At 41.6% G+C, this 16,493-nt stretch overlaps 1 protein-coding gene across 1 annotated transcript in view; it reads left to right on the forward strand.

Annotated features, from left to right (window-relative positions):
• The first annotated feature begins 9,118 nt into the window (after window positions 1-9,118).
• LOC112245491 (glypican-1) overlaps window positions 9,119-16,493 on the forward strand; it is a 60,797-nt gene continuing 53,422 nt past the window's right edge. The window contains exon 1 of the mRNA XM_024413642.2: window positions 9,119-9,740. Within this exon, the coding sequence (XP_024269410.1) occupies window positions 9,584-9,740 (157 nt within the window). The 5' untranslated portion in view covers window positions 9,119-9,583. The remainder of the gene's footprint in view (window positions 9,741-16,493) is intronic.

Below are 16,493 nucleotides of genomic sequence, written 5' to 3' on the forward strand. Positions count from 1 at the left end.
TAGTACGCAAGTATAAACACCATGGGACCACGCAACCATCATACCACTCAGGAAGGAGATGCGTTCTGTCTCCTAGAGATGAACGTACTTTGGTGCGAAAAGTGCAAATCAATCCCAGAACAACAGCAAAGGGCTTTGTGAAGATGCTGGAGGAAACAGGTCCAAAAGTATCTATGTCCACAGTAAAACGAGTCCTATATCGACATAACCTGAAAGGCCACTCAGCAAGGAAGAAGCCACTGCTCCAAAACCACCATAATAAAAGCCAGACTACGGTTTGCAACTGCACATGTGGACAAAGATCGTACTTTTTGGAGAAATGTCCTCTGGACTGATGAAACAAAAATATAACTGTTTGGCCATAATGACCAACATTATGTTTGGAGGAAAAAGGGGGAGGCTTGCAAGCCTAAGAACACCATTCCAACCATGAAGCAAGTGGGTGGCAGCATCATGTTGTGGGGGTGCTTTGCTGCAGGAGGGACTGGTGCACTTCAAAAATAGATGGCATCATGAGGGTGGAAGATTATGTGGATATATTGAGGCAACATCTCAAGACATCAGTCAGGAAGTTAGAGCTTGGTCGCAAATGGGTCTTCCAAATGGACAATGACCCCAAGCATACTTCCAAAGTTGTGGCAAAATGGCTTAAGGACAACAAAGTCAAGGTATTGGAGTGGCCATCAAAAAGCCCTGACCTCAATCCCATAGAAAATTTGTGTGCAGAACTGAAAAAACGTGTGTGAGCAAGGAGGCCTACAAACCTGACTCAGTTACACAAGCTCTGTCAGGAGGAATGGGCCAAAATTCACCCAACTTATTGTGGGAAGCTTGTGGAAGGCTACCCAAAATGTTTGACCCAAGTCAATTTAAAGGCAATGCTACCAACTATTAATTGAGTGTATGTAAACTTCTGACCCACTGGGAATGTGATGAAAGAAACAAAAGCTGAATTAAATCATTCTCTCTATTATTAGTCTGACATTTCACATTCTTAAAATAAAGTGGTGATCCTAACGAATTCCCTAAGACAGGGAATTTTTACTAGGATTAAATGTCAGGAATTGTGAAAAACTGAGTTTAAATGTATTTGGCTAAGGTGTATGTAAACTTCAGACTTCAACTGTAGTTCATGTTGGCTCAGCTTCATTAGCCTATAGGGATTCAGTTTTCTGTAAGAAAGATTGAATAGGATTTAGCTTGCAGTTGCCCATAATGGATTCACACTTTCTAATGCTGATATGGTGCTCTCTAATAACGCTCCATTAATAGCAGGGATTCCTCCAGTCAGGGAGAGGTGGGGATCAGCGGAGCTAACGGTCGAGCTGCCTCTCTCTGCCAGGCCAGCAGCACAGAGCTATTTCAGGACCTCTCTCTGCCAGGCCAGCAGCACAGAGCTATTCCAGGACCTCTCTCTGCCAGATAGAGGCAGAGCAGAGCGCCGCCCGGAGAGCCAGACCCAGAGGTCTGTAGCCCCCACTACCCCCAGCCCAGCCCCCTCTGACCTGAGCCCTGTCCTCCAGCCCCAAGACTTTCATCACCACGCTGCAGGAATGCACCACACACAGAGACACAGAAACACACAAACGCATAGCCTGTACAGTATGTAGATGTGTTGATTCCATATCTATCTTCATCGTCAGTCTACCCCCCTTCGTCTCTGTGGAGTCTTAAGCAGTGCATAAATGTGTGGGTTTGTGCATGTGTGTGAGTGTGTGCGTGCACACAATCTGCACGAATGCACATATACATTATAGAGGGTTAAGCCTCACAGTTGCCCTGTTCATTCAGTTCAATTGGCGCTCATCCATCAAATGTGTGTTGGTAATTCGGTGTCTTAGCAGTGAGGGGCTGAGGGGATGGACTGAGGTTAGCAGCCTTATCCTGGGGGATAGTGGAGCATGAGAGGTCATCCATCATGGAGGAACGGTAAGGAGGGCAAAGGGCTTTAGTGGAGATCTCCCAGACTACTGGGTTTCACACTGATAGACCAGGCCATGAAGCCTAAAAGTTGGTGCTGAAAGTGTACTGTTTAAAATCCAAATACTGATGGATCACACAACAAATCAACTGTTAGAAGTATCATTCTTGGGGACTCCCGAGTGGCGTAGCAGTCTAAGACACAGAATCACAGAGCTAGAGGTGTCACTACAGACCTGGGTTCAATCCTAGGCTGTGTCACAGCTGGGCTGCAACCGGGAGACGCATGAGCCTGCCCAGCATCATCTGGGTTTTGCCAGCTGGGATTCCCTTGTCCCATCGCTCTCTAGCAACTCCTTGTGGCGGGCCGGGCGCATGCACACTGACTTCGGTCGCCAGTTGTACAATGTTTTTGAAAAACTGGATGATTACTTATTGGATTACTTTTACATTTCCTCAATTACTTCAATTCAGCCTTGAAAAAAAGGTGCAGGTTTAAGTTTGTTTACCAAGTCAGAGACCACTACGATGACACACCAACTGTGTTTGTTTGATCCTTTTTGTCTTCTTCTAATGTCTCTTAAGAGGAAAGTAATCTAAAAGTAACTTAAAAGTAATCAGATTACGTTACTGAGATTGGGTAATCCCAAAAATTATATTACTGATTACAATTTAGGACAAGTAACTAGTATATGTAACAGATTACATTTAGAAAGTAATCTACCCAACTCTGGTCAGAAAGGAAGGGAATGTGTGGCTGGTAGTGCAGCTCTCTCCGTCTGCATGTTCCGGTCAGGACTACAACTAATCCAGGACAGGTGTGAAAATGACGGAGGCTACACTAGGATATACACCTCTGTTTGCTCTCTCTGTCACCAGCTGTTTCAAATGTGACACCAGATTCACTGGCCACAATTTCATTAACATGACAAGCTAAATCAGAATAAACACGCTAAATGTAATGAAGAGCATCTAACAGGCATTGTTTTGTAGTAGAGTGGCAGACAATGGCACACTATTGTTTTCAGGTTAGAGCAGATTCTTACATTCTCACCATTCTGCTTACAAACCAATCAGTCATGACTAAAGTCATTACCTTAACAGACCTAGCTAGAATGTCATGATCTTATCTTGACAAATAAATTCCATCAAATGGAATAGCAGACTGTATATTATGAATAGCTCTGGATTATCATCCTTAATATTTTGTTGGGAATAATCCAGCATTTTCTGTTTTTGCATTGACATGCAAACAAAGTTCCTGGTATCCAACTATTTATTGAACATGACGTGTGAGATGTGTTCGAAAATTGGTCAACCACAAGAACCAGTCTGACGGAATAGAACCGTCAGACTGGAACCGTCAGATTGCTTTTGGTTTGAAAGGTGCTTGTTACTGCTGCAATGCACTTAACCACTATATCCCATTGCGAAAAACAGGTTGAATCAATGTTGTTTCCACACCATTTCAACAAAATAATTAAATGTGATGACGTTGAATCAACCCAACTTTTAACCTAAATCCAATGACATATTGACATTTTTTGTTGATTCAACTCAACCAAATATAAATAAAAACTTGACATTGTCACGTTCTGACCTTTATTTCCTTTGTTTTGTATTTATTTAGTATGGTCAGGGCGTGAGTTTGGTGGGCAGTCTATGTTTGTTTTTCTAGGTTTTGGGTATTTCTATGTTTCGGCCTAGTATGGTTCTCAATCAGAGGCAGGTGTCATTAGTTGTCTCTGATTGAGAATCATACTTAGGTAGCCTGGGTTTCACTGTGTGTTTGTGGGTGATTGTTCCTGTCTCTGTGTTTTGCACCAGATAGGGCTGTTTTGAGTTTTCACATTTCATTGTTTTTGTAGTTTATTCATGTATAGTTTTCCTTTATTAAACAAACATGAATCATCACGCCGCATTTTGGGCCGCCTCTCCTTCAACTAAAGAGAACCGTTACAACGTCTGTTTCCAGTGGGAAGGATGATTCTCATGATCATTTAAATAAACTTGAATTGCATCATGAATAGAAGCTGACAACAGAGAAACAACTTTTGGTGTTATGCAGCAGAAATGAATGGATCCATGCATGTGACGCATGTGCAGTGATTGGACTATTCTGCTCCATTAAGCTCAGAAATGAGACTATGGGGCTGATCAAAATCAAATAAAAAAATGTAATTGTATTTGTCACATGCACCGAATACAACGGGTGTAGACTTTAGTGTGAAATGCTTACTTACTAGCCCTTCCCAACCATGCAGAGTAAAAAATAAAAAATAAAAAAATAGTAACACAAGAGTAATAAAATACACAAGAATGGAGTTACATACAGGGAATAACAGTACCAGATCAATGTACAGGGGCAGGGTAAAGTGACTAGGGATCACGATAGATAATAATATGAGTAAAATAAAGAACAGAGTAGCAAAAGCAAATTATAAGTGTAAAAGTGTGTGCGTGTATGTGTTTTGTCGGTATCTGTGTGTGGGTTGTGGGCGTATGTAGTGTATGTGAAGGTGTGTGGGTTTTGCATGAGACTGTCAGTGTGTGTGTATAGTGTGTATATACACTGAGAATACAAAACATTAAGAACACCTGCACTTTCTATGACATAGACTGACCAAGTGACGCAGGTGAAAGCTATGATCCTTTATTGATGCCACTTATTAAATCCACTTCAATCAGTGTAGATGAAGGTGAGGAGACAGGTTAAAGGATGATTTTTAAGCCTTGAGACAATTGAGACAATGATTGTGTACATGTGCCACAAGGTGCCAGGCACAACGGTTTGTGTCAAGAACTGCAACGCTACCGGATTTTTCACACTCTACAGTTTCTCGTGTGTATCAAGAATGGTCCATTACCCAAAGGACATCCAGCAAACTTGGCACAACTGTGGGTCAACATGGGCCAGCATCCCTGTTGAGCGCTTTCGACACCTTGTAGAGTCCATGCCCCAACAAACTCAGGCTGTTCTGAGGGCAAAAGGGGGAGGGGGGGCTCTTAATGTTTGGTATAATCACTGTATAGTGTACAGGATGGGACTAAGCATGCACCCCTGAGGGGCCCCCGTGTTGAGAGTCAGCATGGCTGAGGTGTTGTTGTCGACCAACACCACCTGGGGTCGACCCATCAGGAAGTCCAGGATCCAGTTGCAGAGGGAGGTGTTCAGTCCCAGGGTGCTTGGTGATGAGCTTTGGAAGACACTTGCCAGCTGGTCTGCACATGCTCTGAGAATGCGCCCTGGTATTCCGTCTGGCCTGGAGTCTTTGCAAGTGTTAACCTGTTTAGAAGTTTTATTCACATCGGCCACAGAGAGCAAGATCACATGTGGAACAACAGGTGCTTTCAAGCAGGACTCTGTGTTGTTTTCCTTGATGCGAGCATAAAAGGCATTCAGCTTGTTTGGGAGTTATGTGCCACTGGGCTTTTCCCTTTCTAATCCATTATAGTCTGCAAGCCTTGCCACATCCGACAATTCCACTTTCCTCCTATTTATCAACCCATAGAAACAGAATGAATAAAAACGGGCTTGGAAGCTCTAACCCTCTGAATTTGACTGGTAAACGTATAGGTACACTCGCAATGGCCGCCTGGTATTGTGATGCAATGATTTCCATGGTATTTTGGAATGTTATTTCAACTGATGCTGGATTGCCATGAAAATGTATGATGTTCATTCAAATGATGCAAACTGATGTGGTTCATGCAATCGAATATACAGTACCAGTCAAAAGTTTGGACACATAAACTCATTCCAGGGTTTTTCTTTATTTTTTAGTATTTTTTACATTGTAGAATAATAGTGAAGACATCAAAACTATGAAATAACACATATGGAATCATGCAGTAACCAAAAAAGTGTTAAACAAATCAAAATATATATTATATTTGAGATTCTGCAAAGTTGCCACCCTTTGCCTTGATGACAGCTTTGCACATTCTTGGCATTCTCTCAACCAGCTTCATGAGGTAGTCACCTGGAATGCATTTCAATTAACAATGTGCCTTGTTAAAAGTTAATTTGTGGAATTCCTTTCCTTAATATGTTTGAGCCAATCAGTTGTGTTGTGACAAGGTAAGGGTGGTATACAGAAGATATCCCTATTTGGTAAATACCAAGTCCATATTATGGCAAGAATAACTCAAATAAGCAAAGAGAAACGACAGTCCATCATTAGTTTAAGACATGAAGATCAGTCAATACATAACATTTAAAGAACTTTGAACTTTTCTTCAAGCGCAGTCCCAAAAACCATCGAGCTGTATCATGAAACTGGCTCTCACGAGGGCCGCGTCAGGAAAAGAAGACCCAGAGTTACCTCTACTCAGAGGATAAGTTCATTATAGTCACCAGCCTCAGAAATTGCAGCCCAAATAAATGCTTCACAGAGTTCAAGTAAAAGACACATCTCAACATCAACTGTTCAGACGAGACTGCGTGAATCAGGCCTTCATGGTCAAATTGCTGCAATGAGGAGGAGGTGAGATGGCGTGGGGGTGCTTTGCTGGGGACACTGTCAGTGATTACTTTAGAATTCCAAGGCACACTTAACCAGCATGGCCACCACAGCATTCTGCAGTGATACGCCATCCCATCTGGTCTGCGCTTAGTGGGATTATCATCTGTTTTTCAACAGGACAATGACCCAACACACCTACAGGCTGTGTAATGGCTATTTGACCAAGAAGGAGAGTGATGGCGTCCTGGCCTCCACAATCACCCAACCTCAACCCAGTTGAGATGGTTTGAATTAGCTGGACCGCAGAGTGAAGGAAAAGCAACCAAAAGTGCTCAACATATGTGGGAACTCCTTCAAGACTGTTGGAAAAGCATTCCAGGTGAAGCTGGTTGAGAGAATACCAAAAGTGTGCAAAGCTGTCATCTAGGGAAAAGGTGGCTACTTTGAAGAATATCAAATCTAAAATATATTTCGATATATTTTTTGTAATGTCAGTTAATTTGACTCAACAAATCACAGCGCAGATTGAAGGGTACACTTCCTGCTTTTACTTCCTGGCATGTTCGTCAGTAGTTACCACAGGCACAAAGTCATAATTAGGGCTAAACCTTGCCTATTTATATAATTTATCTTCTTAAAATCTGATTTTAAATCTTACCTTAACCGTAATCTTATTACACTGCTAACCTTATGCCTAACCCTTGAGCTTGAATTAAACCAAAAAGCAAATGTTTGTTATCATGAATTTTTACAATTTCGCCAATTTTCATTTTGTGGCTGTAGTAACTAGTAACAACCTCCTGGCATGGGTACACTCAAAATGTGGCTGCCACTCTCAGTCAGAGAGAGAGAGAGAGAGAGGGAGGGAACTCTGCCAAGAGCCTTTCACTGACAAATATCCGTGCCTTGCCCTTTCTGTCTTCTAACTGTCTCGCTTTGTAGGGCTATGCAGCCTGGATGGGCGTAACAGAGTAATAGACTAGATGTAACACTGTCCGGGACACTCAAATTAGTAAGGTATGTTACGTTTGATATGGTTATATAAAAGACAGAAGGTTAATTAAGGCAAAAATGAAATGAAGGTTGTTGGTCGGGAAGGATAGGTGGGCATTAAATGCAAACATCAAGCAACCAAAAGGTTGCACATTTGAATCTCATCCTGGACAAATTTAGCATTTTAGCTAATTAGAAATGTGCAACACCTTAACACTTTTTAACTACTCTTCAACTACATAGCTAAGCCTAACCCTAACCTGGACATCCACAAATTAATACATACCATAAGAAACGTAATACATCATACTAATTGGAGTGTCCAGGATTTACATTTACTATGTTACATCTCTCCCTGAGTCCAGGTTGGCCTAAGGAATACATTTTGCACTTCTATCACACATGCACACAGACTATACACGCAATCACACACACACACACACACACACACACACACACACACACACACACACACACACACACACACACACACACACACACACACACACACACACACACACACACACACACACACACACACACACACACACACACACACACACACACACACACACACACACACACACACACACACACACACACACACACACAACACACACACACACACACACACACACACACACACACACACACACACACACACACACACACACACACACACACACACACACACAGAGGGCTGTGTCCCAATTCATGACAACCCCATGTTAATCCAGTGTAGACCCTGGCAGGCTACACTGTAACAGGGATTACAGTGTCGTTAGTGAGAGACTAGATGTGTCCCCTGTACATGTAATTACACTGTCATTTCACACACACAGTTTAGTGGCTGGTCGGACCTCCCACCGACCAACTCCCACCTCTCAGGCTTCTGTACCCACCCGGCTGACAATCGGATTATATGCTTGGAAATTAGTGTGTACAGTACAGTAGACCTATGTCAATGGGAATGTGTGTAGAGAATTAATGAAGACACTTCGTTCGGTGCAATTATGTGAGTTTTGTCATTGTGTTTTATACACACCTGTGGGTAAAAAATTTATTATGCACGGAACTCAAACAGAAGAACAGAAAGTATTGTCCTATTGTGGTCATGGTACAGATCTAGATTTGAGACAGTATGCTACAACAGGAAAATAATTCTGCTGCAACAGAAAATCTGAATTACTATGTGGATTATAATGAATGGACATTTTTGTAGGGGTTGATACAATTTTTTGTAAGGGAAAGTCTGAAATTATAAAGTGAAAATTACAAACTTCAGAGGCCTTTTTAAACCTCAAATACGCTACAAGTTTTAAATTTCTTGCTTTGTATGAAAGTTATACTGCAGGGTATACAAATAAAGAGCCTACATCTTTATCCCATCCAGTAGCCTAGAGATGGTGTGGACTTTCAAGAGCCAACAGTGAATGCATTTGAGCTCATCTCCATAACGCGAAATCTCGAGTGATTTTTCTAGAATTATACACGTATTTTTCACCAAACAAATAGGTTTTGATTGGCTCTGGAAGAAAGATAAATCGTAATATTAAAGTGCTGCAAATTCGAAGTTGTTGATTTTGTATTATGAATAAAAATGTATTTAAAAAACAACAACAACAACAAACAAAGAAAAAAAAGAAAACAGAAGCGCACTGACCTGCAGGTGGTGGCATCCTCTGTTCTCCGCGGGGCGGCACCAAAACAGCAGCTCCGCATGAGTATCCCAGCGCGATTCCAATCCTATACTGGCTGTGCTACGTGCTCAGCTCACAACACTCGGGCTATTCTCCCTTACACATCTCCGATATTTGTAGAGTTCACTTATTCCATACAGTTTCATCAAAGACTACTGTGACTCTTCACTGACAGTAGCAGAGCCTTTATTCGGTTTATTGGTGGATGTTGATAACACGTATTACAGTAATTCATTTTCGTTTTTTTAGAGCCGTTCTGCCTAGTAGACTCATCACTGCGAGGACTTGCTCATCTTGACAGTCACAGCGTCGTCACAGGACTCCGGGGAGCGCTGACAGATTGCTCAGCTGGTGTTTCCAGCTGTATCCTCCGCGCCAAAGCGAGATACACCGCCAAGGGAGGCTTTATCTACCGGTTGAATGTCATACGAGGCTTTGTAGGACTTATTTTTAATTGCCAAGACTCGTTCTCTTTGATCTACACCTTACTATTTGGTTGTCAGTATGGATTTTCTCCAGGCTCTCCTATTCCTTTGTCTATCTGCTATCCCATTGTCGGCGGACAATGCGAGCAGTAAAGCCCGGAGCTGTTCGGATGTCCGACAGTTCTACAGCGGTAAAGGCTTCACTCTCAACGGGGTGCCACAGACAGAGATATCTGGTAAGTAACGGCACATTTTCTAGACATAGTATTATATTTTTCAAGCAAATGTTTAATTAAATAATTATATAAATGTTATAATTTTGGTTTCCAGTGTAAAATATTTAAATTATGAGCATAAGACACGATTGAGGGCAATAAGTAGGTGAGTGGTCGGCTGTTGTAGGCTTCTGTATCTACGGACAGCCTACTAGCACAATCTCCATGTGCAGCTAACTTGATGAAGCCCCGAAGTTGCAACTACATTTGAAAATAGCTTGTCAAAGTGCTCTGGTGTCTTCACATAGGCCAGGGCCTGATATCAATGTATGACTTTTAGATGTGGTACACTCTTAAAAAAGGTTTCCAAAAGGGTTATATGGCTGACCCCATAAGATAACCCTTTTGGGTTCCAGGTAGAATCCTTTTGGGTTCCAGGTAGAATCCTTTTGGGTTCCACGTAGAACCCTATGCAAAAATGGTTCTAAATGGAACCCAAATGGGTTCTACCTGGAACCAAAAGGGTTATACATGGATCCCAAAAAATAGTTATTTAAAGGTTTCTCCTATGGGGACAGCCGAAGAAGCATTTTAGGTTCTAGATATCACCTTTTTGTGTACAGAAAGATCATTTTAAAAAAACCATCATTATCAGTAGGCCTACTACAGGGGTGTCAAACTCATTTCCATGAAGGGCGTAGTCCCTGCATGTTTTTGTTTTTTCCTTTCAATTAAGACCTAGACAACCAGGTGAGGGGAGTTCTTTACCAATTAGTGACCTTAATTCATCAATCAAGTACAAGGGATGAGCAAAAACCCGTAGACGCTCGGCCCTCTGTAGAATGAGTTTGACACGTGGCCTTTTACCTGCGAGTGCATCACTTGTTTTTAGTCACGTGGATAAAAGAAAGCATGGTATAACTAAGAGGCAAAGCATGGTAGGACATACATTCTATTTCAGGCTCAATATTCAATACAGTATTTGTTTTACTATTAACCATTTGTATGCTAATTGTATTTAGGTACACTCTTAATTGTCCTGCCTGTTCCTTTGGACTTCTGTTCCTAGTGCTCTTCTCTATTAGACAAGGCCTCCCTCTTAACTGCCTCATCTGAACAAACAGTCCATCAGCAAAGATGATGTCATCACATAATCATATTGAATAGTGTCATGGTGTGATGTCATGGCTTGAACACAGTATGCTAAATTACTGAAATGTATGTTATATCTATATTCTGACATTCAATATGTCATGAAGTGAGAAGTAAACAGTTAATATTTCAGGATGGGTTATCAAAACAACCATGGAGATGAAGATGCATCAAAAGAACAGTTTTCTCATCCAGCATCTGTTTTAGCCTGTTCCCCATGCAACGCATCATGTTCTGTCACAGTGATTAGTGGCCAATGTCAGCCTTTGATGCATCCATCCTTTATAGTGGACTCTTTGTTGTATTATCCATAACTCATGCATAGGTATGCACATATGGGTGCGCGCGCACACACACACACACACACACACACACACACACACACACACACACACACACACACACACACACACACACACACACACACACACACACACACACACACACACCTTTGCATTATTGCAGAGTTGTAATAGGTTTCTGAGTCTCCTGTTGGCTGTGGATTATGTACACAGAGCTAAGGTAGTAGGGGGATTGCCAGTGGGCTCTGCAGGGAATTTGAAGGTCACTTCATTCAGTCTCATAGATGATATTGTTAAAGCAAGGGGAAAACATTGAATATTCCCAGTGAGAATCATACAAGGTCTGTCTTTTTTTTATTATATGAAAAACAAAGCATTGGTTGCAGCTCAGGATTGGATAAAGATTGTAGTTTTTCATAACTTCCAGGATAAAATATAATTTATGTCTTCTATATCGATATTTTTTTTTACACCCTACTTTCCTGTATGTGACCGTGGACTGGATAAAAAGCAAATATGTTCTGTAGATACTGATCTATGTTGTGCAAAATGTAATTTAAGTTTGCCGTATGTCATTTTGACCTGATCTATGTATTTATTACATCCGTAATGACTGTAGCAATACCCAGCTGACAATGGTCCCTCAATGTTCACTGTTCAATGGATACTTCAATGATGTAATCCCTTTAGTTTCCTACGTTATCCTTGACAAAGAAAGGATTTTATTTCCTCCATTCAGGTGGAAGTTATACACTGAGTATAAAAAACATTAAGAAGACCTTCCTCATATTGAGTTGCAGGTTTTTTTTTATTTTTAAATTAAACCGTTATTTAACTAGGCAAGTCAGTTAAGAACTTAAGAACAAATTATTATTTAAAGCCTACTGAAATGTAACACCTCTCCCAGGGAGGGTATTTCATTCATGAACATGGATTGCCCATCTCATTTTCTGTGGACACACCCATGTACTCATATGACAGACGTCAGGTTGTACGGAAGTGGGTTCATGACTCCATGGCCAGATTTCTCCATACCTCACATGCATTAGGGTATATTGTGTGTTGTGCCAGTGAGGTGAAAACAAACTCTAAAAACATGAATAACGTAAGGTTGGGTCTAATCCTGAATGCTGATTGGTTAAAACCACATTCCAGCTGGTGTCTATTTCACAAGTTACCACAGGCTAAATCTATGACGTTAAAATGCCTATTTTCTTGGCTAGCTAGCAAGCACGGGATAAAAACGTTGCCAGCCAATATGGCAATGGAACATTTGTAATAAACTATTGAGTCGCGTCCTTAGACACAAAACAAAAAGACTGAACGACTGGGTCACGTCTCTGTGTTCAACAACCAAACCGATAGAATGAACGACCAGCTGGCTTGGATAACAACCATATATTTATGTCTAGACTATATCTTGTGGAAGGATGAAATAGTATGAATACATTCATCAAAATAATGTTTTTAATGAAAATATGTCAATCTTTATTTGAATATGTTGGTAAGCCATTGTAGAAAAGTGATAATGCCCTCAGGGCGGCAGGGTAGCCTAGTGGTTAGAGCATTGGACTAGTAACCGGAAGGTTGCAAGTTCAAATCCCCAAGCTGACAAGGTACAAATCTGTCGTTCTGCCCCTGAACAAGGCAGTTAACCCACTGTTCCTAGGCCATCATTGAAAATAAGAATTTGTTCTTAACTGACTTGCCTAGTTAAATAAAGGTAAAATACATTTTAAAAAGCTGTTGTTTGAAGGATATATCAACTTTGTCTTGGGCCTACCTAACAACACGTGTTCCAATATATCCTCCAAACACCAGCTTCTCAGGCATGATCACTTAAATAAACTACATAAAATATGGAAGTGTTGCAGCGTGGGCCTTCAGATTGCTGCTTCCCTCCCAGAGACCACGATGAATCATCAGACGACCATTGAAGTCAGACTCCAGATACAACCCTGATATTATAATGAATGGGTTGGACAGTCCCACATGTTTTTAGATGTTCCTTTACATTGTTTACTTTCATCTACTTCAGTTGCATTCACTGAGGAAGACATCTGAAAGTTATTCTTGTTACAGTAGCACTGTGTTCAGCAAGTCAATGTGCGTTCCCTCTTCCCCAACTGCTACACAGTGAGACTCAACATCAGCCTTGTAGCCTGGCCCCGACTCCGAGCAGCCACTTTTCCCTGCGGAAATCAATAGACTTAATCACTGGTGTGATAAAGAGAGGAGTTTCTCAGGCCCCTGAACTCTGCTGGGTAATGAATCTCTCTCTGACGAGGAACCATGAAAGCTGCATTTCACTTGAGCCACATAGAAATATACTGGCTCTGCTTTTCACTGCTACTGAGAAGAACTACTGGACAGAAATTAAATAATAAACACATAATCATCTCATATCTGTGGTTCCCATTAATTGGTCCTATGCATTATGTGCAGAGCGTTAAATAAACAATATAAGAGTGTTGTGTTGTCCGTGCTGGTGCTGGCTTGGCTTCAGGCCAGGTTCCGTTTGTTCTTCTAGGTTCAGTTGAGGTTTGACAGTTACTCTTGTTTGGCTTCGCCCGCTTATCAGTATTCACTGTAGGCTTACCCTGTGTGTGTTCATCACAGTCAATTGATGCACTGAGATTTAGCAAAGTTTTTGAATCACTTACAGGGAAACCTGACCGCAGCCCTTTCATTTAGAGTTTTTCCCTCCTCACCCAATTAGCTTAGCACTGAGTGTGAAGCCTGGGAGGGAAGTGATCTGAAGGGGAAGCAAGTGACAGGGTTCGACAGGGCGATCGTTATCTTGTACTCTGTCAGTGCCATGATGCCACACTACTCATCACAATGCTCCCAGAGCCACTGCCTGCCTTCACATCCACTGTGATAAACATGAGAGAGCTGAACGCCTTGTGCTGAATGTTAATGGGTTTCGTTTGGCAAATTACCCTTAATGAAACATTCTCCTCCAACACTCGGGATGTCTTTTGAGTTTCTCAGTTGCCTAACACTCTAGACACAGCCAGGAGAAATATTACAGTGATAAGTAGAAGATCTATGGAAACTAATGTGTCCAGTGGTTGACTTTGTGTTTGTCTCCTCTTTACTCTCTTGCACACTCTTCTCTGTTGAAGTCAACAGTTTCACTCTCTTTAACACACCCTCCTCTCCCCTCTAGAGCATTGATATTTTCCTTTGGTCTGCAGTTTTTCTTTTCTCCCTGTGTGTCTGTACACTAAGAAAGTGAGTGCCCTTTCACATGTTTGATATTGTCATTGAGTGTTTAAATATAGGGCCTTAGTCTAGGCCAGGGGTGTCAAACTCATTTTGCCTCGGGAGTCACATTTGTCCCCAACGAGGTCCAGAGGGCTGCACTGAAAATGTATCATATTTCCTAATCGTCAAAATTAGCAAAAAATTGTCCTCTATCCACTGATTTTGGGGTCGATGTTTGACACCCGTGGTCTAGGCTTTCCCAACTCTAACGTTCCATTGAACTGACTTAAACAGGATCACTCCTCACCTTCACATGGAAATAACATTTATTCAGAACAAAATAACAAAACCTGATTCAAGATACTATAAGGACAACAATCTGAAAGAGCATTATATTCACACTTTTAGGAAATAACACTACGATTACAGCTTTACTGAACACAAATATAAATGCAACATGCAAGAATTTCATAGATTTGACTGAGTTACAGTTCATAGAAGGAAATCAGTGAATTGAAATTGTAAGGCGTCAAGGTGTAGCAGGTAAGGCGGAGTCAGGCGCAGGACACAGAGATGAGTAATAAACGTAACTTTACTCAAAAAAACAAATATTCCAAGAAGGAACATAATCAAGCTCACAAATGAGACCAACTTACAATGAACAAACAAGCACAAAACCATGTGGGACACAGAGGGTTAAATAAGGAACATATAATTATGGGAATGGAAACCAGGTGTGTACAATGAAGACAAAACAAATGGAAAATGAAAAGTGGATCGGTGGTGGCTAGAAAACCGGTGACGTCGACCGCTGAACGCCGCCCGAACAAGGAGAGGGACCAACTTCGGCGGAAGTCGTGACAGAAATAAATTCCTTAGGCCCTAATCTATGGATTTCACATGACTGGGGGTACAGATATACCTCTGTTGGTCACAGATACCTTTAAAAAATGGGCCTCACAATGGGCCTCAGTGTCTTGTCACAGTAATTTTGTGCATTCAAATTGTGATGAAATGCAATTGTGTTCGTTGTCTGTAGTGTATACCTGCCCATACCATAACCCCATTGCCACCATAGGACACTCTGTTCACAATGTTGACATCAGCAAACCGCTTGCCCACACAATGCCATACACGTGGTCTGCGGTTGTGAGGCCGGTTGTACGTACTGCCAAATTCTCTAAAACTATGTTGGAGGTGGCTTATGGTAGAGAAATGAACATTCAATCATCTGGCAACAGCTCTCGTGGACATTTCAGCAGTCATCATGCCAATTGCACGCTCCCTCAAAACTTGAGATGTCTGTGGCATTGTGTTGTGTGACAACTGCACATTTTATTGCTTTTTATTGTCCCCAACACAAGGTGCACCTGTGTAATGATCATGCTGTTTAGTCAGCTTCTTGATATGCCTCACCTGTCATGTGGATGGATTATCCTGGCAAAGGAGATATGCTCACTAACAGGGATGTAATCAAATTTGTGCAAAACATTTTAGAGAAATAAGCTTTTTGTGTGTATGGAACATTTCTGAGATCTTTTATTTCAGCTCACTAAACATGGGAACAACACTTTACATGTTGTGTTTATAAACTCAGCAAAATAGAAAAGTCCCTATTTCAGGTCAATGTCTTTCAAAGATAATTAGTAAAAATCCAAATAACTTTACAGATCTTCATTGTAAAGAGTTGTTAAGACACTAACAGTTTACAGACACTAACTAACAGCTTACAGACGGTAGGCAATTAAGGTCACAGTTATGAAAACTTAGGACACTAAAGAGGCCTTTCTACTGACTCTGAAAACACCAAAAGAAAGATGCTAAGTTCCCTGCTCATCTGTGTGAACGTGCCTTAGGCCATCTGAAAGGAGGCATGAGGACTGCAGATGTGGCCAATAAATTGCAATGTCCGTACCTTGAGACGTCTAAGACAGTGCTACAGGACGGACAGCATATCGTCCTCTCAGTGGCAGACCACGTGTAACAACACCTGCACAGGATCGGTACATCCGAACATCACACCAGCGGGACAGGTATAGGATGGCAACAACAACTGCCCGAGTTACACCAGGAATACACAATCCCTCCATCAGTGCTCAGACTGTCCGCA

The sequence above is a fragment of the Oncorhynchus tshawytscha genome, linkage group LG01 (genome assembly GCF_018296145.1).
Source record: "Oncorhynchus tshawytscha isolate Ot180627B linkage group LG01, Otsh_v2.0, whole genome shotgun sequence".
Taxonomy (NCBI): Eukaryota; Metazoa; Chordata; class Actinopteri; order Salmoniformes; family Salmonidae; genus Oncorhynchus; species Oncorhynchus tshawytscha.